A 19,713-nucleotide genomic window follows, 5' to 3' on the forward strand; every position below is an offset into this window, starting at 1 on the left:
TCACACAGGCGAGTGAGCCTGAGGCCCCCGCGAGCTGAACTGCTGTCTCAGGAAATGGGTGGCAGTGCCAAGAGGACCCAGAGCAGCGTCCTGGGTGCCCCGTGCTGGCCTTGGGTGTTGTCCCCACAGCCTCAGCGTCTGTCCTCAGTAAACTAAGTGCAACCAAACTGTAACGTTACTGGGGTTTTTTACAAGATTATTTTTTCTGATTACAAAAGAAAAATGTACTTTAAAATGCAAACGCAGGGACTTCTCTGGTGGTCCAGTGGTTAAGACTCCGTGCTTCCAACGCAGGGGGCGCGGGTTCCATCCCTGGTCCGGGAGCTGCGATCCCACATGCCGCGCAGCGTGGTCAAAAAACAAAAAAATGCCAATGCGTCAGACACATGTGACTTAAACCAGGCTGAAGGCCGCTGTCTTGGAGGGGACAAGACAGAGGCGGGGCAGGGGCCCTGGATTAGGGCCGAGGGCTTCTCTCCCGTCCAGCTCCCGCCCCGCCCGTCAGGGCCCCCGGGGCCTTGGGGGCGGTTTTCCGGCTTGGCTCGCTGACCGCAGCCCCGCCAGGAGGTTTGGCAAGACCTCTGGGGACCTGAGCACGGTGCGCCCGCCTCCCCTGCCGTCTGCGGCCCCCAGTGAGAACGCTCCTGCGCAGGCTTTCGTCAGGGCCTTTTCTGCTTAGTAAGAGCGCGGCCTGAGACCGCTGGCTGGCTCAGCCCGGGGGCACGAGTGGTGCCCGCTTGATGGACTGGCCGCAGCGGTCCCGGGGGCCCTGCTCATTCCTGCTCACCCAGAAAGGGGGCGTCTTGTGTGCGGAATGACCTCTTGCTGAGCTGCCTTGTAACGGGTGGAGGAGATGGGGAAGCTGTAGGTCAGTGAGTGTCTGTCTGCCCTTTTGCGCTACTCTTCCCACCTGCACCGGCCGTCTGTTCGCTCTGGCAGGTGGAATCACCGCCGTGCTCCTGGCTTCGGGTCACTTGGTAAAGCCAGGGACGAGGACTGCCCAGTCCAGCCGAAGGGTCTGCAACTCCAAGTCAGAACCGCCCTCGTTAAAGGGGTGAGAGCGAAGCTGGGCAGCGGCCACCGCGGAGGCCCCAGCACGACCGCGCGCCAGATGCTGGCCTTGGACAGGGGACGTCGCCCCGAGCACCTCGTTTCTCCTCTTTAGTTAATTCTGGCTTTTTCTTACTGAAATCACGGTGTGAGGGGAAACCGAGACGTACCTGAAGCAGGAGGCCGCCAGAGGGCACTGTCCTAAGTGGGGTCGGGTTGTCTGAGAGGGGCCTTGACCCCGCTCGCGTCCCAACTGCTCCCAAGCCACGCCTGGCCAGCCCTTCACCCATCGGCGCCCAAGGCCCCCAACCTTGGTTGGACACAGGCCTGCAGCGGAGTCCTGGCGCACTCGGGCCCGGTGATGCTGGACCTCGTGTCCGGGACCTCTGGGTCGGGGGTGCCTCGCTTTGTGCTGGGTTAACGCTCCCGCCGCTGCCTGTGAAGCAGGTATTCTGGAACCCCCGTTTTATAGGGGAGGGGGCCAAGGGCGCCCCAGCCTCCAGCCTGCCCCCTTGCTGACCCTCCACTGCCATCACAGCTGCTCATCGCTGAGAGCACTCAGGCCGGGAAGCTCCTGAATCAAGTGACCTAACGGCCCTCGGGGAAGCCAGTCTCCTGCCCCGTGACCCTCTGCGGAGACCAAGCCTGTGTGAACACCCACGAGGCAGAGGCCACCCGTGGCCCTGCACCCAGAGGTACACACTAGCACCTCCTCTGGCCCCTGTGCTGGCCCTCGGCCAAGGGAGGCCTCCGAGCCTGTCCCCACTTCTTGTCCCTAGTCCCAGTTGGAAGGGGGACACACACGGGATGGGAAGGAGAAGCAGCACAGGCCTGGCACAGCTGCGGTGGCCTCAGCACCAGTGCACGTGGCCCCAAGCCCTCCTCTCCCGCCTCGTCTGCCGTGTGTGGTGACAGGAAGTTAGCCACGGCCACGGCTCCTATGGGGACACCGAGACGCACTTGCTTCCCAGTCTGTACGACGCGGGGTCCTGCCCTCCACTTCTGGGGCCACGGTTCTCTGCACACTGACAGTGCTGGCCAAAGGGCTGCGTGGCAGCCCCGCCCGTCTCGGAAAGCACAGGGGGCTCCGGGCGGCAGGCTTTGGGGAAGAAACAAAACCCTAGCCAGCTGCTTCCGTTATAAAGCAAGACATCGCTCCGGGAATCTTGTAACATCCTCCCTCCACGTAACCGACTTTTCTAATTCAATCCACCGCCTCCAGGCTGATCCCAAGCTCCGCTGGTCAACTTTACAGAACCTCAAGTGGCTGCGTGTAAGAACCCAACATGAGTCCCGCGGACATTTGAATTTTTCCTTTTATTCTACTTCACAGTTCTTGAGGCATAGCTTTGCTTCAGCAGGAAGGATACCAGAGAGAGGAGAGACACCTGGGAGGGGAGGCAGACCAACCCCCCCCCCCCCCAGCCAGCTTCAGGGAGAGCGCAGGGTCAGCTAGCGCAGCTGGTGCCAGCACCGTGGGGGCCGGGCCCCGCAGCAGCCAGGGGACACCCTCAGCTCCGGGCCAGCTGGGCAGCACACAGAACCTCAGCTCCCCCCGCGAGGAAGGGGCTCTTCCAGGGCCCCTGCTGCCGGAAGAGAAAGTGCCCCCAGCCGGAGGGGAAGCGCCTTCCCCCAGGTGAGCCCCCGCTGGCCCACGTTGGAGAGCAAACCAGACACGCAGCATGGAAAACACCAGCCTATCAGTCAGCCAAAAGCTGCGTCCCGAGGGTTCCAGGCGACTTCGGCTCCTGGGGGACCAAACGCCGTGTCCATCGCCCAGCACCAGCAGCCTGGAGGTGCCTGCACCCGAGGGAAGCATGACTCACCCTTGGGACAGAAAGACAGAGGCAACCTCACCCCTGCCCAGGACGCACCGTGGCTACCGCAGACCGAGGCCCTGGGATCGGCCCTGAGGCCGAGGGGTGAGTGGGAGTGCGGGCCGCCCAAGCTCTCACTGACCCGTTCTGGGTAAAAGCAAGGGCAAGGTGCCCTCGACGCCCTGGAGGGAGGCGTCCGCCTGGGCCCGCGCCTCTAGAGCAGCCCCTCGGGGGCCCGCAGGCCCCAGTACAGCGCACAGCCCATGTTGTCGACGTCCTCTTCCCGCAGGCCGTCCAGGAGGTTCACGCCACGGCTGAAGCGGCAGGGTAGGCTGGCCCGCTCCAGGCTGCCAATGAGCAACTCCAGGGCCTGCAGGAAGCGCTCCCCCAGGGCCTCCTCACCCCAGTCCGCTTCCTGCTCGCCCAGGTGCAGAACCACCTGGGTCAGGGGGCCGCGGCCCAGCCGCCCCAGTGCCGGGTGGCCACGGCAGACGCCACACAGCAACAGCAGCAGCCGCCGGCGGGTCCCAGCGTCGCGCTCATCCAGGGCCCGCAGCTGGGCGGCCTCCGCCGGGTACCAGTCCTGCAGCCAGAAGTTGCCGGCCAGCCCCTCCAGGGGCCAGGCCAGCAGGAGGCCTCCGGCCTGGGCGCCAGCGATGGCCAGGAGCACGGCCACGGGGAAGTCCAGACACTCGTGCTGCACCTCGAGCAGCAGTTCCTCCGAGGCCACGCGCGGCCGGATCAGGCACCCGAGGAGGCTGCCGATGGCCGGCCAGTTGACGGAGGCGGTCAGGGCCTGGCGGAGCAGCCCCAGCAGGACCCGGGAGGAGAGGTAGCCGCCCACCAGGAAGCGGTCCCAGGGGCTGCTCCCGCGGGGGTGGAACTCCAGCTGAGTCCTGCGCACGGCCCAGCAGCGAGGGTCCCGGGCTACGGTGTCCACACCAGGCACCAGGCCCCACAGGCCAGGCTCCAGCGCCAGGGGCACCAGGAGACGCACGGGGTCGGCGGCCCCCGCCTGCAGCCCGTCGTAGAGCGGCCCGCCAGGCACGAGCGCCCCGAAGGGCAGTTCTGGGAACTTGTTCCGCAGGTAGGCCTGCAGCTCCAGGGCAATGTCGCCGGCCAGCTGCTTGGCCAGAGCCACGTGGGCAACTGGCATGGTAACGTGGTCCCGCTCGAACGCCAGCAGCTTCTCCTGGAACGTCAGGCACATCGACGGCGCCGGGGAGCAGAGCTGAGGCGATGTTGGGGGATCTGCGTCTGCAGGCCCCTCTGTAGAGTGAAGGGGAGGGGGGCCGTGTCAGAGGGATGTAACGTGACCACCTGAGAATGCACCAAGCTCAGGTCCTCACGCACAGCGAGCGCCTGATGACAGTTTCTCTTTGTCCAACGGCCTGAGGCTGAGACGGCTTCACGCACGGTGGGAAACAGGCCCCCACCTGAGGGCCCCGCCGTCCTAACGCTGCCACCTTGCTCCAGCGCCACCCCCCACAGACCACGTGTTCTGGTGGCTGGAGCCTTGGCACCACCCAGGAGGGGAAAGGACAGACAATTATGTCATTAAACACTCAGGGAGCCCACGGCCCTGGGGGAAGAGGGACCCAAATGGGTCACATGGTCAGTCAGGGGCAGGGCCTGGCTGCGTCTCCTGAACGTGACCACCAAAAGGGGACCCACCCAGGTCAGAGAGGAAGGGGTGCCACTCACCTGGGGCTGAGGGTGAGGGGGCCGGGGGCGGCACGGGCTGGCTGAGGGCTGCGGGCCGGGGCTGGGGCTGGAGGCGTGGTGTGGCCTTGAGCAGGCCCAGTTCCTGCCAGCTGTCCTCCAGGCACGTGGAGTCCCGCTTGGCGTCCTCCTCATCCCGAGGGCTGGTGGCCCTGTCGATGAGCTGCAGGCAGAGTGACAGATGAGACAGCTGAAGCCTGGGCAGGAACGGCAGAGCCGAGGGCAAAGCCAGGCTGGTGGGGTAGAGGCAGGTGCGGCCTCGGGCAGTCCCACCATCGCCGCCCCGCTCTGGGAGCCCCGGGGTCACCGGGCCAGCCCGGCCTTACCCGCTTCACAGCCAGGGTGGCAATGCCCAGCACAGCAGCTCCGCCCACCCCCAGCACCAGGCGGGCATTGGCCAGAAGGAAGTCCACGGCACCGCCCAGCACCTCGCCGTCACGCCGCTTGCCCCGATTCTGGGAGAACTCCGCCATGGTCAGTCTGCCTGTGAGAGAGCCAGGGTGCAGGGACTGCTCAGCGAGGGGGCCAGCCTGGCAGCAGGGCAGGTGCTCTGGCTGCCATCACGCTGGGATCACTGAGTAGAGCCCACGAGGGGGCTTCCTGAGAATTTCTGAGGAGAAAGGGGCCACTTGCAGAGTTTCTTGGGAGGAGATTGGCAGCTGCAAACAACCCCCCCCCCCCCAGACAGGAGGGCTCACGGAGAAAGGACTCAAGGCCCACGGCAGGTCAGAGGAGAGGGACCATCTCCCCCATCCCACCCTCCTGGTCCCCCGACGTCGCCAAAGACCATGAGGTGGATCTTATCGACACCCCCCCCCCATTCTACCAGGAAATGGGCTGCTGACCCACACAGTGAGTGTTGGGGACTCAGACCCACAACTGCAAAACCTCTGGACTCTTGCCCACCGCTATGGCCAGGTCCTAGGAGCGGCCTCATCCTGGTTCCTAACCAGGCTGGCACTGCAGGAGGAAACCAAGGCCCAGAGAAGACCACGGCTTGAGGTCCCATGCAGCCTGCCCCGGACAGCCACTCAGGCCTTTGGGGGGACCTCCGTGAAGCTCAGGGGGCCAGCTGCCCCCCAAATCTCAGCAAAGCAGCCCTCAGAGACAAGGCTACCAGGTCAGAGAACAGGACAAGTGAGATGGCCCAGGCTGCCCTGGGGGCAGGAGCTTCCTGTCAACAGGTACGTGCCAGACAATGTTGAAGGCCCCGCTGCAGCAAGGTAACTCTAAAGACCACAAACAGGGCTGGCCCAGTGCCCTGGACAGGGGCCTCTCGCCTCTCGGGCTTAGGACAATGGTGGGTGGGAAGCCGACCTCAGCTGCTGGGAGCCCAGGCAACAGAGGTAAGCTGAGGGCCGGCATGCCCCAGATGAGGTTTGCTCATCTGTTAAGATGGAGCAGGTGAGATGAGGAAAGGTCCAACGTGAGGAACCCCAGAGTGTGGGGCTGGGAAGGCAGATATCTCCGCCAGGCCAGTGTGCTAAGCCCCAACTCCAGACTGTTACAGGGAACCTGCCCTCAGGTCCGGAGCACTGAGGAGGTGTGACCAGGGGACAAGCCCAGGGGACCAGTCAGATGGCCAGGCAGGACTGTCTCGCTGAGAACGCCCGAGCAGATGACCCTGAGCTCAGAACCAAGTCAACCCCAAGGACTTCTGCCGCCCTGCTCGCGGCGGGTGCCCGGGCTCGGTTGCCAGGTGGGGCCGGCAGCCCCGCACCCCCCCACACCCCCACCCCTCTCCCAAGCTAAAAATAGGCAAGAAGGCCGGGGGGTGACCCAGCGTGGCCCCGCGGCGGCTCCCTCGTCGCGGATCAGTACTGCCACCCGCCTCCAAGCTGTAAAGCGCTCAAAGACCCTGCCTGCCTGAGCTGGGTCGCGCAGACCCCAACCAGGAAGGGGAGAGGGCGAGGCGGGGCCTCCCCTCCCTCCCCTCCCTCCCCTCCTCCAAGCCCCGGTCGCGAGGGTCACCGAGGCCCTGGGAACGCCGGGATGGACCCGGGACGGACCCAGGACGCGACCCGACCTCTGCCCGGCCCCGGCTCTTCCCCGGTGCCCCCTTTCCTGGCAGGGACCGCGCGGCTGGCGGAGGCCGCACCCCGTGCCCCGGCCGTACCTGCGTCGCTGCTTCGGCGCCCCGGCCGGGGGACGCAGGGGGCCGCTCGGGCCGCGCCACGGGGCCGCCTGGGAATGGAACGTAGAGGACCCAGGAGCCGAACGCCGAGGCCGCGGTCGGCCGAGGGCCCGGCGCTCGCAGACGGGCAGGCCTCGGCTCCAATCGGGGCACTCGACGCCCGCGCCCACGTGCCACCCTGAGGCCGCCTCGGCCAATGGCGGCCGCGCGCTCCTCGGGGCGGGGCTCCCCGGCGCGCTCCGTCTTAAAGAAGCAGGGCAGCGCTCCCGGCGACTGCCAGTGGAGACGGGAGCCTTTTCCGGGCCGGGCACGCACCCAGCGGGGCCCTTGGTCAGTGTGGTCTGCAGCCGCCTCTCCCGTGAAGGGAACACCGTCCGTGTCACCTACTGGGGCCGCCATGTGCCGGCCCGGGGACGCCTCCCTCGGGGGGCGAGCGGGCACGTAACCGCGCACCCGGGGGTCGCCTCCGAGCGGGGACGCCGAGGAGCGCGGGCGCTGCCCCCAAGCGAGCGTCTCCCGGAAGGAGGCCCGAGGCTCGGAACGAGGGGACCCGGGTGTCCTGTTGCCGCTTCCCCCGCGCGCCCGAGCCTGGGCCCGAACCACCGGGGTCCTGGGCGCCGGCCAGCTAAGGGGACAGAGCCGCGGGCCGAGAAGGCCCTGCGGGGCACAGGCGCGCCGTGCTCTTCGAGGCCCCGGGCCGGCCCCGAGCGCGTCCGGAACTGCGGGCCGGGCAGCCGCGGGCTGAGGGGTGGGGCCGGCGCGCTCCCCGCCCCGCCGGCTCCGCTCTCCCCGCCCCGTGCGCCCCGCCCCGCCCCGCGGGCAGCCCGCTCCCCGCTCCCAGCAGCTGAGCGCCGCCATGGAGGCCACTGGGGTGTTGCCGTTCGTGCGCGGCGTAGATCTCAGCGGCAACGACTTCAAGGTGAGCCTCGGGACGGCGGACGGGCCCCCCCAACCCGCCCATCCGCTTCCTGCACGCCCGGGACAGCGGACGGGCTCGCCCGGGCCCCGCCCCGAACCGAGCCCCCCAGGTCTCCGTCCGGCGCCCGCGAAGGAGACCCAGGGCGGGCCGGGCGGGCGCACGCGGGGTCTCGGAGCCGCGTCGGGGTGCGCGGGGAACCCCCACCGGGCCCCTTCCTGGCGCCTGGCCCCGCCCGGCCGGCCGGTGGCCCAGGTCGGAGCTCTTGCTCCCGCCTCCCCAGCCCTCCCTCCCCTCCCCTGTGACGTCACACGCCGAAGCCGGGCCCTGACTCACGGCCGCGCCGCCGGCTCTGCCCTGCCCCCGCCTGCCACCCCCATCCTGTGTGGGCTTGGGCAAGTCACTTCCCCTCCTCGAGCCTCGCTTTCTCGTCCGGTGAAGGGGCTTAAAATTAGCCCTCTGGAGGCAGGGATTAGTTGCTGTGGAGAGGGTGGTGTCGAGCAGCTGGGCGAGGGCCTGGGTGGCAGTTGTCTGAGCAGCTGCTGGACTGATTGACCCGAGCCACCAGGAACACGAGCCCAGCCCTCCAGCCAGTGGGGGAACTGGGGGGCACGCACAGTGGTTCTGGAGGCCCGAGAATGAGACTGGCAGGGTTAGGGCTGGCGACCAGAGACGAGGCCCTGAGAGTTGGCCTGGCTCCTGGAGGGCGATCCCGGCTGCAGGGTGGGGTGTGGGCAGGCTCAGGCTGGGGGCAGTGTAGCGTGAGCCTGGGTCCGCAGCGCAGCGTCCGGAGGCCCCGCCTGTGGCTGGGGTCGGGGGTTGGGCCAGGGCCGAGAAGACAGGCCGCCTTCCTGCGTTTAACCCACGTGTGCACACTTGACCCCAGGCACAGGTGGCCACTTTTCTTTGCCCCCATCCCCATCATGCTCAGCTGGGGTTCCCCTGTGCCCTCTCTAAACTGGGAGAGTCTGAGTCACCTGCTGGGAATGTGCCCGGAGGGGGAAGGGGACAGCAGCCAGGGGTGCTGAAGGCACATGCTGCCCCAGGTTCCCTGCCACAAGGGCTGGGGGTCCCGAGGTGGGCGTTTGAATATGGGGAACGAAGGGGTGAATGAACTAACGAATAAGGCTGTGCCTGTGCAGGGTGGGGCGCTGGGGCCTCACACAGGGAGTCGACCTTGCCACTAGCGGCCATATGCTGATGGCAGGGTGGGAGCACAGGCAGGGCCTGGATGCCAGGCAGAGACATTGAGCTGATGTAACCACACAGCTAGGTGTGCGGATGTCACCTGGAATAAGCTTTCCTGGGGCCGAGAACACAGCAAGAGAGACAGGTTCTAGATCAGCAGCCGTCCTGACCCTTAGTTGTTCCTTACGACGCTTTTGTTATCGGGGGTTTTATTAGTTCTATTCTATGGGCGAGGAAATTGAGGCACAGAGTGGCAGAGTGATTTGTCCAGGTTCACACAGCCAATGAGAGGTGACTGTTGCTCTCAAAGGCTTCCGTGGGCAGTGGTGGCCACAGGGCGGTAGAACAAGGGTACCGTGTCCCAGACCAGCCTTACCACGACATACCCCTCAGGGTGGCTACTTCCCTGAGAACGTCAAGGCCATGACTAGTCTGCGATGGCTGAAGCTAAACCGCACCGGCCTCTGCTACCTGCCGGAGGAGTTGGCCGCCCTGCAGAAGCTGGTAAGAGGCTCTGGGCAGGCAGGGAGGGTCCCTGTGGATGGGGCTGGCCAGGTGGGGAGAAGCTGCGCAGAACACAGACGACACAGAGGAGGACGTTGACCAGAGCAGAGCTGGTGGAGAGGGAGTGAGTACCCCGTCCCGGGAGGCGTGCAAGAAGAGTCTGGGTCTGTGAGGGAGGGAAGCTGCAGAAATGGACTGGCCTGTGTGGCTGAGGGCCCCCTGGATGGGGCAGCGTTGTGGTGGCAGATGGGGGCTCCGTGGATGCCCCACCGCCCTGCTGAGCCCCTCTCCCCGTCCCTGCCCAGGAGCACCTGTCGGTGAGTCACAACAACCTGACCACGCTCCACGGGGAGCTGTCCAGCCTGCCGTCGCTGCGGGTGAGTGCCACCCGAGGCTGCAGACCTCGGGCCGGGGCCTGAGGGCCGGGCCAGCACCTCTCTGTACCCGCACGCTGGGGGAGAGAGCGTGCAGTAATGCCGTGTGTCGAGTAACTGTGAGGGAAGCGCTAAAAACCCCCAGATCCCACCCAGTTTGAACAACAAGTACTATAGCAGCTGTTACCAGCTGAGCGCTGTTCCAGCTGTTTCACAAGGGCTTTTTATGTGATCTTCACCTCCACCAAGATCACAGATGAGGACACTTGGCCACGGAGGCAGGTCACACAGCCGGCAGTGGTAGAGCCGGGGAAGGGCGGGGCTCAGCCAGGAGGGGAGGTGGTCGGGGCTGTTCACTTGCGCCTCTGCTCTCCACAGAGCCCCCGTCCCAGACCCTCAGGCCCCCCAGACCGGCAGCCCTCAGCGAGGGTCGTTCCCATCCAAGGTCAGAGCTCTGAGATGTTAAGGGCACAGCCTCCGGACTCGAGTTTAAATCTGAGCTCTGCCACTTCCCGGCTGCATGACCTTGGACGAGTTCCTTCCACTTTCCGAGATGGTCCAGCAGTGACTGCCGTGAAGCAACACGGTGGCACCACACAGACGCTGGGGCTGAGGGGGCAGCAGCGGTGGCTCTTGTTAGTGTTTTTGTCGCTTGCAGTCATGGTGCCATCACTTGGCCTGTCCCCTCCCCCTCAGCCCTCCTGCACTAACTTCCTGCACTTCGGAAGCGTGAGCAAGTTTCAGCCCTAAGGGGAGAGGAAACGGACTTGCTTTGAGTCTACGCTCTGACCTGTCTTTGATTCAACCTTCTTCTGTACTAGAAGCTCTGACTCAGAGCTCTATCCCTGTCTTGCCCTTTGGGGTTGGGAGGAAGAGGGATTATTCCATCAGGAAAGGTTCCCTGAGATTCCGTGTGCTGGGCTCTGGGGCACATTTGAGTTGGGCTTTGAGGTATAAATAGGAGCTCATTGGTAGTCTAGAAAAGGCTTGCCAAGTAGAGGGATTATGAGTAAAAGCCAGAGTGGGAGAGCACTCAGGCCTGGCCTTGGTGGACTTCCGGAGGTGGTGTCCCCCCCGATCCCTGTTTCTCCTGGGGGGTGGAAGCTAGGAGTCACGGACTCTCATGGTGTATCCCCAGGCCATCGTGGCTCGAGCCAACAGCCTGAAGAATTCCGGAGTCCCCGACGATATCTTCAAGCTGGATGATCTCTCGGTTCTGGTCAGTGGTTATCTGCCACCTGGCCCTTGTGCCAGCCCCACCATTCAGCGCCCACCCACTACGCTGGACCCTGGGGCCATGGTGATCCTGTTTTACAGACGCAGACACCTGAGACTTACAGGGGGCAGTGCCTTGCCCAAGGTCGCTTATGGAGTCGGATCCCTAACCTAGGCCCCCTTCCTCCCAGGGTCCCACTGTCTCACTCTGCCCTGAAGCCCCCTCCTCTGCTCCCCTCTCAGTGCCTGTCGTGACCCTCGAGCCCGGCGGAGGCCTGGCAGGGTGGGACCAGCCCTGACGCCCCTGACCCGGCCTCGCCCCTCTACCCAGGACTTGAGCTGCAACCAGCTGACGGAGTGCCCTCGGGAGCTGGAGAACGCCAAGAACATGCTGGTGCTGAACCTCAGCCACAACAGGTGCCTAGAGGGCGGGCTGGGTGGCCCGGGGGCTGGTCCCGGAGGTGGGAGTGCGGCCCTGACCCGGCAGCCCTCCACCCGCAGCATCGACACCATCCCCAACCAGCTCTTCATCAACCTCACCGACCTGCTGTACCTGGACCTCAGCGAGAACCGCCTGGAGAGCCTGCCCCCCCAGATGCGCCGCCTCGTGCACCTGCAGACGCTCGTGCTCAACGGGAACCCGCTGCTGCACGCCCAGCTCCGGTGGGCGCCCGCCTGGCCCTCCCCGCCGGGGCCCCGGCCTTGCTGGGTGTCGCGTCTCCGCCACCATCGGCCTCGTGCTGTGGGCCCGCTCGGCCCCGGCCCCCGGCCTGAACACCATGTCTCCCCGCAGGCAGCTCCCGGCCATGACGGCCCTGCAGACCTTGCACCTGAGGAACACACAGCGCACCCAGGGCAACCTGCCCACCAGCCTGGAGGGCCTGAGCCACCTCGCAGGTTGGCAGTCCTTGGGGACCCCTCAGCCCCTCGCTTCCTCACAGAGGAGGGGATGGTACCCTGCTTCAGTGAGCACCTCTCGGGGGAAGGGGGTGTGGTTCTGTCACATCTCCTCCCATTGTCACCGTGACGACTGGGAGTAACACTAGGTTACGAGCAGGCTTTGCGTAGACCCCCTGCTCTGAGAAACCAGGAGGTTAAGTCTTGTACCTGAGGCCACAGAGCCGGGAGGGGGAGCCGGGGTTCACACAGGCCCGCCGCCCCTGGAGCCCACCGCAGGGGCCCCGGCTGATGCGCCCACCCCACGCCCAGATGTGGACCTGTCCTGCAACGACCTGACGCGGGTGCCCGAGTGCCTGTACACCCTCCCCAGCCTGCGGCGCCTGAATCTCAGCAGCAACCAGATCTCGGAGTTGTCCCTCTGCATCGACCAGTGGGTGCACGTGGAGACCTTGAACCTGTCCCGCAACCAGCTGACCTCACTGCCCGTGCGTTGGGGCCCAGGGAGGGCGGGGAGGCTGCAGGCCGCCCTGTGCCCGCCCCTGACCCGCCCCTGCCTGTGCCGCCTCTAGTCGGCCATCTGCAAGCTGACCAAGCTCAAGAGGCTGTACCTGAGCTCCAACAAGCTGGACTTCGACGGGCTGCCCTCGGGCATCGGCAAGCTGTCCAGCCTGGAAGAGTTCATGGCCGCCAACAACAACCTGGAGCTGATCCCCGAGAGCCTCTGCAGGTGCTGGGCCGAGGCCGGGCAAAGGAGCACGGCGCGGAAAGCCCCGGAATCCCAGCGCGGCCCCGCCACCCTGCCCCCGCGGTCTCCGTGCCGCGTAGAAAACGGGAGGGCTGGAGTTGGCTCTGCGGGTGACGTCCCCAGAGCAGTGTCCGGGGGGATGCCGATAGGGATGAGGCCAGAAGGGCTCCGCTGCCACCTGCATTTGGGGCACAGTGCTGCTTCCGTCCCCTCCCCCTCCTAGAGGTCACAGCGTCCACCAGCATGGTCCCCGGCACTGAGGACAGAGGACCCTCGGCAGCTTCCGGGTTAATTCGAGGGCAGAACATGTTTTTTGATGCGCTCTTGTTCGCACCCAGGGGTCTTTAGTTCTCGGAAGGCCCCTTTGGAAGGTGCTGCCCTGTAGAAGCCGCAGAAAAACCCTCCCGGTCACTTAGCCGTGAGGAGACCCCGGCCCCTCCCGTCTTTCCCGGCACCTTCAAATTGGCTGGTTTCCCAACTAGCTGGGCTGCTTAGTCTCTCTGGCCCTACTTGCCTCCCCAACCCGGGACTGGAAGGCCCCCGGCTCCCCGTCTGTCACCCACCTGAGGCCCAGCTATGTCGTCACAGGTGCACAAAGCTGAGGAAGCTGGTCCTGAACAAGAATCGCCTGGTGACCCTCCCGGAGGCCGTCCACTTCCTGGCAGAGATAGAGGTTGGGCAGGCGGCTGGTACTGGGGGGAGGGAGGCACGGGAGAGGTGCGGACAGACCCCCAGAGAAGACCGAGCAAAGGGCTCCTGGAGGGGTGGCTGGTGGCAGGGTGAGGAGGGGGTGACCCACGTCCTGTGGCCACATCACGCTCAACAGCATTGCTTAAGCCTCATAACCAGCCAGTCTGCAAGGTCACACTTGACAGACGGGAAAGCCCAAGCCCACGAGGGTGGCTGCAGGATGAGAACCTGGGTCCTTTGGACCCAGAGGTCGCAAAGAGCAGGGGTCTGGGGTGGCCAGGAGGTAGAACTCGGGCTCAGCGCCGGCTCCGCTCGCCCCACGAGGCAGGTCCTGGACGTGCGGGAGAACCCCAGCCTCGTCATGCCCCCCAAGCCTGCTGACCGCACCGCCGAGTGGTACAACATTGACTTCTCGCTGCAAAACCAGCTGCGGCTGGCGGGAGCCTCCCCTGCCACGGTGGCCGCGGCGGCGGCTGGTGAGCAGGGGAAGGTCTGGCCTGGCAGTGGGGGCTCCTCTCTGGGCCTCAGCTTACCCATCTGTAAATTGGGTGGGACGCGCTCTCTGGATGCGGGGCGTGGGGTTGGCCCCTGGTTGGCTGGACGCCCCAGGCGGAGTGGGGGCAGCCGGGTCAGCTGTGTACCCCTCCCCTCAGCAGGGAGTGGGCCCAAGGACCCCCTGGCTCGCAAGATGCGGCTGCGGAGGCGCAAGGACTCGGCCCAGGATGACCAGGCCAAGCAGGTGCTGAAGGGCATGTCGGACGTGGCCCAGGAGAAGAACAAGAAGCAGGAGGTAAGCCGGGCCGGGGCTCAGGCTCTGCTCAGCAGTGCAACCCAGGCCCAGCGGGAGAGGGGTCCTGAGCTGGGTCGCAGGCCGACCAGCGCGAGCGGCTGCCCAGAGTCAAGCCAGCCTTGTGCCTTCGATCCCAGGAGAGTGTGGACTCTGGAGCGCCTGGGGGCAAGGTGCGGCGCTGGGACCAGGGCCTGGAGAAGCCGCGCCTCGACTATTCCGAGTTCTTCACAGAGGACGTGGGCCAGCTTCCTGGCCTGACCATCTGGCAGATGGAGAACTTCGTGCCTGTGCTGGTGGGGGAAGCCCTCCACGGCAGGTTCTACGAGGCCGACTGCTACATTGTGCTCAAGGTGCGGGGCAGGGGGCTGTGAGGCCCGACCTGGACGGCTCAGAACCCCCCCGCTCCCAGCCGTGTTCCGGGGGAGGGTGGGCGGCGAGGGCTCGGCCCGGGAGGCCGCCCAGCAGAAGCCTGGCGGGGGCTGACCCGGCCACTGCCCCGGCCTCCAGACCTTCCTGGATGACAGCGGGTCTCTGAACTGGGAGATCTACTACTGGATCGGCGGGGAGGCCACACTCGACAAGAAGGCGTGCTCTGCCATCCACGCCGTCAACCTGCGCAACTACCTGGGCGCCGAGTGCCGCACCGTGCGCGAGGAGATGGGGGAAGAGAGCGACGAATTCCTGCAGGTGCGGAGGGGCGGGGCCGGAGCCAAGGGCCAGTGGGCGGGGCTGACTGAACTGTATCAGGTGCTGAGCCCCGCAGACCTATGGCAGACAGCAGGGATGCATGGGGTGAGGTCAGGGAAGTGAGGTGAGGCGAGTCCTGGCTCAGGTGAGGATAAGGAGACCAGGCTAGTTTGGGAGCTGGAAACTGGGTTGGTGGCGGTGTAGGAGACCAGGAGAGATGGGGAGCTGCTAGAGGGTGGCCCACCGGCCGGCCACCAAGGAGGCGGGGCCAGGGGCAGGGCCAGAGTCCAGTGAGCTGGGTTAGTGAGAGGCGCCGGCCTACCCGCCAGCTGGTTACACGTAGGTACCTACACGAGACGAGATTTTGGGCACTTCCACCTAAGTTTGCTTTCTTCCATAAACCTGCCCGGTCCTGTTCCCTGACACGCGCGTGTCTAAACATGCTGTGTCCGGACATGAGCAAATGCGTTCACGGTTATGTACATCGTACCACCCCGTGTGTGTTTACGTCTGTAGACACAGATCTTGTATTTTTAACATCATCATGGATTGGCAGCCTCTGACTCTGCTGCACGCAAGTCCGCCCCTCCTGACAGGTGGCATTGGGCGGGGGTGGGGGGACAGCTCGGTGAAAGCCCACACGCCCCGCACGCAGGTGTTTGACAACGACATCTCCTACGTCGAGGGTGGGACGGCCAGCGGCTTCTACACCGTGGAGGACACACACTACGTAACCAGGTGAGGGGTGTGCAGGCAGCACTGACCTGGGCTTAGCTGGGGAGGATGGGGGGAGGGTACTGGGGTAAATCTGCCCCTTGGTGCCCCCGCCAAGCCACTCTTGCTCTGGCCCCCAGGATGTACCGTGTGTATGGAAAAAAGAACCTCAAGCTGGAGCCCGTGCCTCTTAAGGGGGCCTCCCTGGACCCAAGGTGAGCCCCATGACGTGAGGTGGGGTGCTTCACCCCGAACCTTCTCTCCACCAGTGGGGGGCAGGGCTCGGCTCTAGACAGGCCTTCCAGCCCTTGTCCCGCAGAGCTTGGCAGGAGGTCCAGCAAGCAGGGATTTGGGGCGGGGTCGGAGGTATGGGGGCAGTCGTTGCCCGTGGCCAGTGGCAGCCCCTCCCACCCCTCCTGTCCAGGTTTGTTTTCCTGCTGGACCAAGGGCTGGACATCTACGTGTGGCGGGGGGCCCAGGCCACGCTGAGCAGCACCACCAAGGCCAGGTAAGAGGGCTGTGACCTGCCCAGACGTGCTGGGGTGTTCTGTGCAAAGGAAAACTGTCACCCAAGGAGGAGGCGTGGGCTTCATCACTAAGGCTTTGCACCCGCTCTCAGGCTCTTTGCAGAGAAAATTAACAAGAATGAACGAAAAGGGAAGGCGGAGATCTCGCTGCTGGTACAAGGCCAGGAGCCCCCCGAGTTCTGGGAGGTGCTGGGCGGGGAGCCCTCCGAGATCAAGAAGCACGTGCCCGATGACTTCTCGCCACCCCGGCCCAAGCTGTATAAGGTGAGCCGGGGGTGCGGGGCTGGCCTGACTTCACTGGCGGTCAGGCGGCGGCTGCGGTCTCCTTCGGGACCTCAGTGGGGAGAGGGTGCCACCTTCTGGGCAAGGAGTAGCTCAGCACGGGTCTGAGGCTGGCTCTGAGTGGGGCCGGGGGCACTGGTGTTGGGCTCTGTGCTTCCGGGAAGGCGGGGCTGGAGAGGGAGGCCAAGAAGCACATGGGTGCCAGGCCTGGGGACCTGGCCTTCGTGCTGTAGGTGACAGGAAGGTGGGCGTGTTGTGGGCGGGAAGAGGACAGGTGAGAGAACCCGAAAGGACCTGGAGAGGGCGGGTAGGGAAGGCACCATCTACCAGCCTTTCTTCCACTGATAGGATTTTCTAGAAAGCATCTTGGGGTGGAGGGAGGAAGCTGGCCTGGAGAGGAGTGGGCTGTGGACCTGAGTGCAGGGGCTGCTGTGGCCGGGGCTCGTGTCCCCCAGACCCAGCCTGGTTAAGACCACGTCTTGCTCCTGCCAGGTGGGCCTGGGCCTGGGCTACCTGGAGCTGCCGCAGATCAACTACAAGCTCTCTGTGGAACATAAGCTGCGGCCCAAGGTGGAACTGATGCCTGGGATGCGGCTGGTGAGACGCACAGGGAGGAGGGCGTGGGGGCTGGACCCCTTCTTGCTGGTGGCCCTGGTCTTGACCTCCAGCCCCCGGGGCCCCGCAGCTGCAGAGCCTGCTGGACACGCGCTGCGTGTACATCCTGGACTGTTGGTCCGACGTGTTCATCTGGCTCGGCCGCAAGTCTCCGCGCCTGGTACGCGCTGCCGCCCTCAAGCTGGGCCAGGAGCTGTGTGGGATGCTGCACCGGCCGCGCCACGCCACGGTCAGCCGCAGCCTGGAGGGCACAGAGGCGCAGGTGCGCGATGCGGCGCCCCCGGAGGCCTCCTCCCCGAGATCCCGCGGGCGCGTTCTTGCCCTGACCCTCTGTGGGCCGGTTGGTTACCAAGCTCCACAGCTTCCCGGACCCTCTGCCCGAGCCCCGCCCCCTAGGTTGCTAGGCCACACCTCTCCCGATTCCTAGGCCCCGCCCTGTTTCCCCAGGCTCCGCCTCCTACTCCACCTGTGCCTTCTCAGGTGTTCAAGGCCAAGTTCAAGAACTGGGACGATGTGTTGACCGTAGACTACACGCGCAACGCAGAGGCCGTGCTGCAGGGCCCGGGGCTCGCGGGGAAGGTGAAGCGTGACGCCGAGAAGAAAGATCAGATGAAGGCCGACCTCACCTCGCTCTTCCTGCCGCGGCAGCCGCGCATGCCTCTGGCGGAGGTGGGCCCGGGGCTGGGGCGCAGGGCGGGTGGGGCAGGGCCGGGCAGGGCCACGAGGCCCGTGACGGCTGGGGTCGCACGCAGGCGGAGCAGCTGATGGAGGAGTGGAACGAGGACCTGGACGGCATGGAGGGCTTCGTGCTCGAGGGGAAGAAGTTCGCACGGCTGCCTGAGGAGGAGTTTGGCCACTTCTACACGCAGGACTGCTACGTCTTCCTCTGCAGGTGCCTCCCCTGCGCCCCTCGCCCCACCCGCCCCCCGGTGCCGGGGGCTCGGCCCTGCCCACCACCCTCTGACCCCGCAGGTACTGGGTCCCCGTGGAGTACGAGGAGGAGGAGGAGGAGGAGGCGGCGACCGCGAAGGCGAAGGCGGGGGCGGAGGGCCAGGAGGGAGAGCAGGTGGCGGCCGAGGCGGAGAAGCAGCCCGAGGAGGACTTCCAGTGCGTCGTGTACTTCTGGCAGGGCCGCCAGGCGTCCAGCATGGGCTGGCTGACCTTCACCTTCAGCCTGCAGAAGAAGTTTGAGAGCCTCTTCCCCGGCAAGCTGGAGGTGTGCCGGCCACACCCCCAGAACCCGGGGAGGGGGTGTCCCTGGGACTCACCCAGGGGAGGCTTGCCCCACCGGGGAGCTGCCCCTGATGGCTTCCGTGCCCCCAGGTGGTGCGCATGACACAGCAGCAGGAGAACCCCAAGTTTCTGTCCCATTTCAAGAGAAAGTTTATCATCCACCGGGGCAAGAGGAAGGCGGCCCAGGGAGCCCTGCAACCAAGCCTGTACCAGATCCGCACCAACGGCAGCGCCCTCTGCACCCGGTGCCTGTCTGCGGGGAGCGGGCGCGGGAGGCCAGTGGGCTGTGTCCTGCCTGGGCTCCTTGCTGACCACCCCCCTCCCCCAGGTGCATCCAGATCAGCACCGACTCCGGCCTCCTCAATTCCGAGTTCTGCTTCATCCTCAAGGTGAGGCCTGGCGCGGCCGGGAGCGGGGCAGGGCGGGGGTGCAGGCAGGGCGTGACCCGAGCCTCCGCACACCCAGGTTCCCTTCGAGAGCGAGGACAACCAGGGCATCGTGTACGCGTGGGTGGGCCGGGCGTCGGACCCCGACGAGGCCAAGCTGGCAGAGGACATCCTGAATAGCATGTTTGAGGCCTCCTACAGCAAGCAGGTGAGCAGGGTGGGTGACGCACGCGGGTGGCTGGGCGAGGGCAGCCGGCCCCGAGCTGACCGACCTTTCCCCCAGGTCATCAATGAGGGCGAGGAGCCCGAGAACTTCTTCTGGGTGGGCATCGGGGCACGGAAGCCCTACGACGACGACGCCGAGTACATGAAGCACACGCGGCTCTTCCGGTGAGGCCGGCCCCGCCCCCGCCCCCCGTGTCCCCCTCAGTCCTGGCCCCGCTGCTGCGACCCTCAGCCTCCCCATGACCCTTGACCCCCAGGTGCTCCAACGAGAAGGGCTACTTCGCAGTGACCGAGAAGTGCTCTGACTTTTGCCAAGACGACTTGGCAGATGATGACATCATGCTCTTAGACAATGGCCAAGAGGTGAGAGCCCACCAACCCTGCCCGTTCGGGGAGCCCTGCCGTCCCTAGATGGGAATTCCGAGGCCGGGTGACTACCTCCCCCGCTGTCCCCACAGGTCTACATGTGGGTGGGGACCCAGACAAGCCAGGTGGAGATCAAGCTGAGTCTGAAGGCCTGCCAGGTGAGCGGGGGAGGGGGCCAAGGCTGGGCCTGGGGGGAGGGGCCGAGGCTGCAGGCACGCACTCACTCGTCCCGCCCACCAGGTGTACATCCAGCACATGCGCTCCAAGGAGCACGAGCGTCCCCGCCGCCTGCGCCTGGTGCGCAAGGGCAACGAGCAGCACGCCTTCACCCGCTGCTTCCACGCCTGGAGCACCTTCCGCCAGGCCCTGACCTAGGGCAGCTGCCTGCGTGCCCTGGTGGGCACCACAGGCTCTGCGGAGGGAGAGAAAGGAAGGGCCTGTCTGTCCACCACCTGCCCCCAGTGCCGTAGTCCCCAGCAGCAGCAACAGGCGTAACCCTGACCAGTGTCCCCCGGGGCCTGGGAAAGTGGCTCTCCTCCACCGTGAGCTCACGTGTGATGCCCCCTTTTCTGCCAGGGATAAAGCAGGTGTGGTTGTATTAAATGCTTTTATTTTCAATATTAAAAAGCAGTA

The 19,713-nt window shown here is 65.7% G+C and overlaps 2 protein-coding genes across 5 annotated transcripts; one reads left to right on the plus strand and one right to left on the minus strand.

The window, feature by feature from the left end:
- Positions 1 to 2,348: 2,348 nt before the first annotated feature.
- MIEF2 (mitochondrial elongation factor 2) lies at positions 2,349 to 7,601 on the minus strand. 3 transcript variants are annotated; one of them, XM_036835382.1, is made up of 4 exons: positions 6,706 to 6,833; positions 4,916 to 5,073; positions 4,572 to 4,752; positions 2,349 to 4,136 (listed from the first exon to the last, which is right to left on the minus strand). In XM_036835382.1, exons 2-4 carry the CDS (start codon positions 5,060 to 5,062, stop codon positions 3,082 to 3,084), a joined length of 1,383 nt encoding a protein of 460 aa, XP_036691277.1. In that variant the 5' UTR covers positions 5,063 to 5,073; positions 6,706 to 6,833; the 3' UTR covers positions 2,349 to 3,081. The 3 variants fall into 3 exon arrangements, with proteins under 3 accessions (XP_036691277.1, XP_036691276.1, XP_036691274.1); XM_036835381.1 differs by having other exon boundaries at positions 4,916 to 5,199; positions 6,706 to 6,812; XM_036835379.1 differs by lacking the exon at positions 4,916 to 5,073 and having other exon boundaries at positions 6,706 to 7,601.
- FLII (FLII actin remodeling protein) lies at positions 7,510 to 19,698 on the plus strand. Of its 2 annotated transcripts, none has more exons than XM_036835374.1 (30): positions 7,510 to 7,642; positions 9,221 to 9,331; positions 9,637 to 9,708; positions 10,844 to 10,924; positions 11,252 to 11,337; positions 11,422 to 11,583; positions 11,714 to 11,817; positions 12,130 to 12,305; positions 12,390 to 12,547; positions 13,154 to 13,238; positions 13,584 to 13,731; positions 13,909 to 14,045; positions 14,183 to 14,395; positions 14,553 to 14,732; positions 15,388 to 15,470; positions 15,587 to 15,661; positions 15,871 to 15,954; positions 16,066 to 16,237; positions 16,748 to 16,852; positions 16,941 to 17,132; positions 17,351 to 17,539; positions 17,623 to 17,762; positions 17,843 to 18,086; positions 18,194 to 18,348; positions 18,432 to 18,492; positions 18,569 to 18,697; positions 18,773 to 18,879; positions 18,972 to 19,077; positions 19,173 to 19,238; positions 19,321 to 19,698. In XM_036835374.1, the coding sequence occupies exons 1-30, from the start codon at positions 7,580 to 7,582 to the stop codon at positions 19,453 to 19,455; spliced, it is 3,819 nt and encodes a 1,272-aa protein (XP_036691269.1). In that variant the 5' UTR covers positions 7,510 to 7,579; the 3' UTR covers positions 19,456 to 19,698. The 2 variants fall into 2 exon arrangements, with proteins under 2 accessions (XP_036691269.1, XP_036691270.1); XM_036835375.1 differs by having other exon boundaries at positions 13,912 to 14,045.
- The last annotated feature ends 15 nt before the right edge of the window (positions 19,699 to 19,713 follow it).

The sequence above is a fragment of the Balaenoptera musculus genome, chromosome 20 (genome assembly GCF_009873245.2).
Source record: "Balaenoptera musculus isolate JJ_BM4_2016_0621 chromosome 20, mBalMus1.pri.v3, whole genome shotgun sequence".
NCBI classification, from domain to species: domain Eukaryota; kingdom Metazoa; phylum Chordata; class Mammalia; order Artiodactyla; family Balaenopteridae; genus Balaenoptera; species Balaenoptera musculus.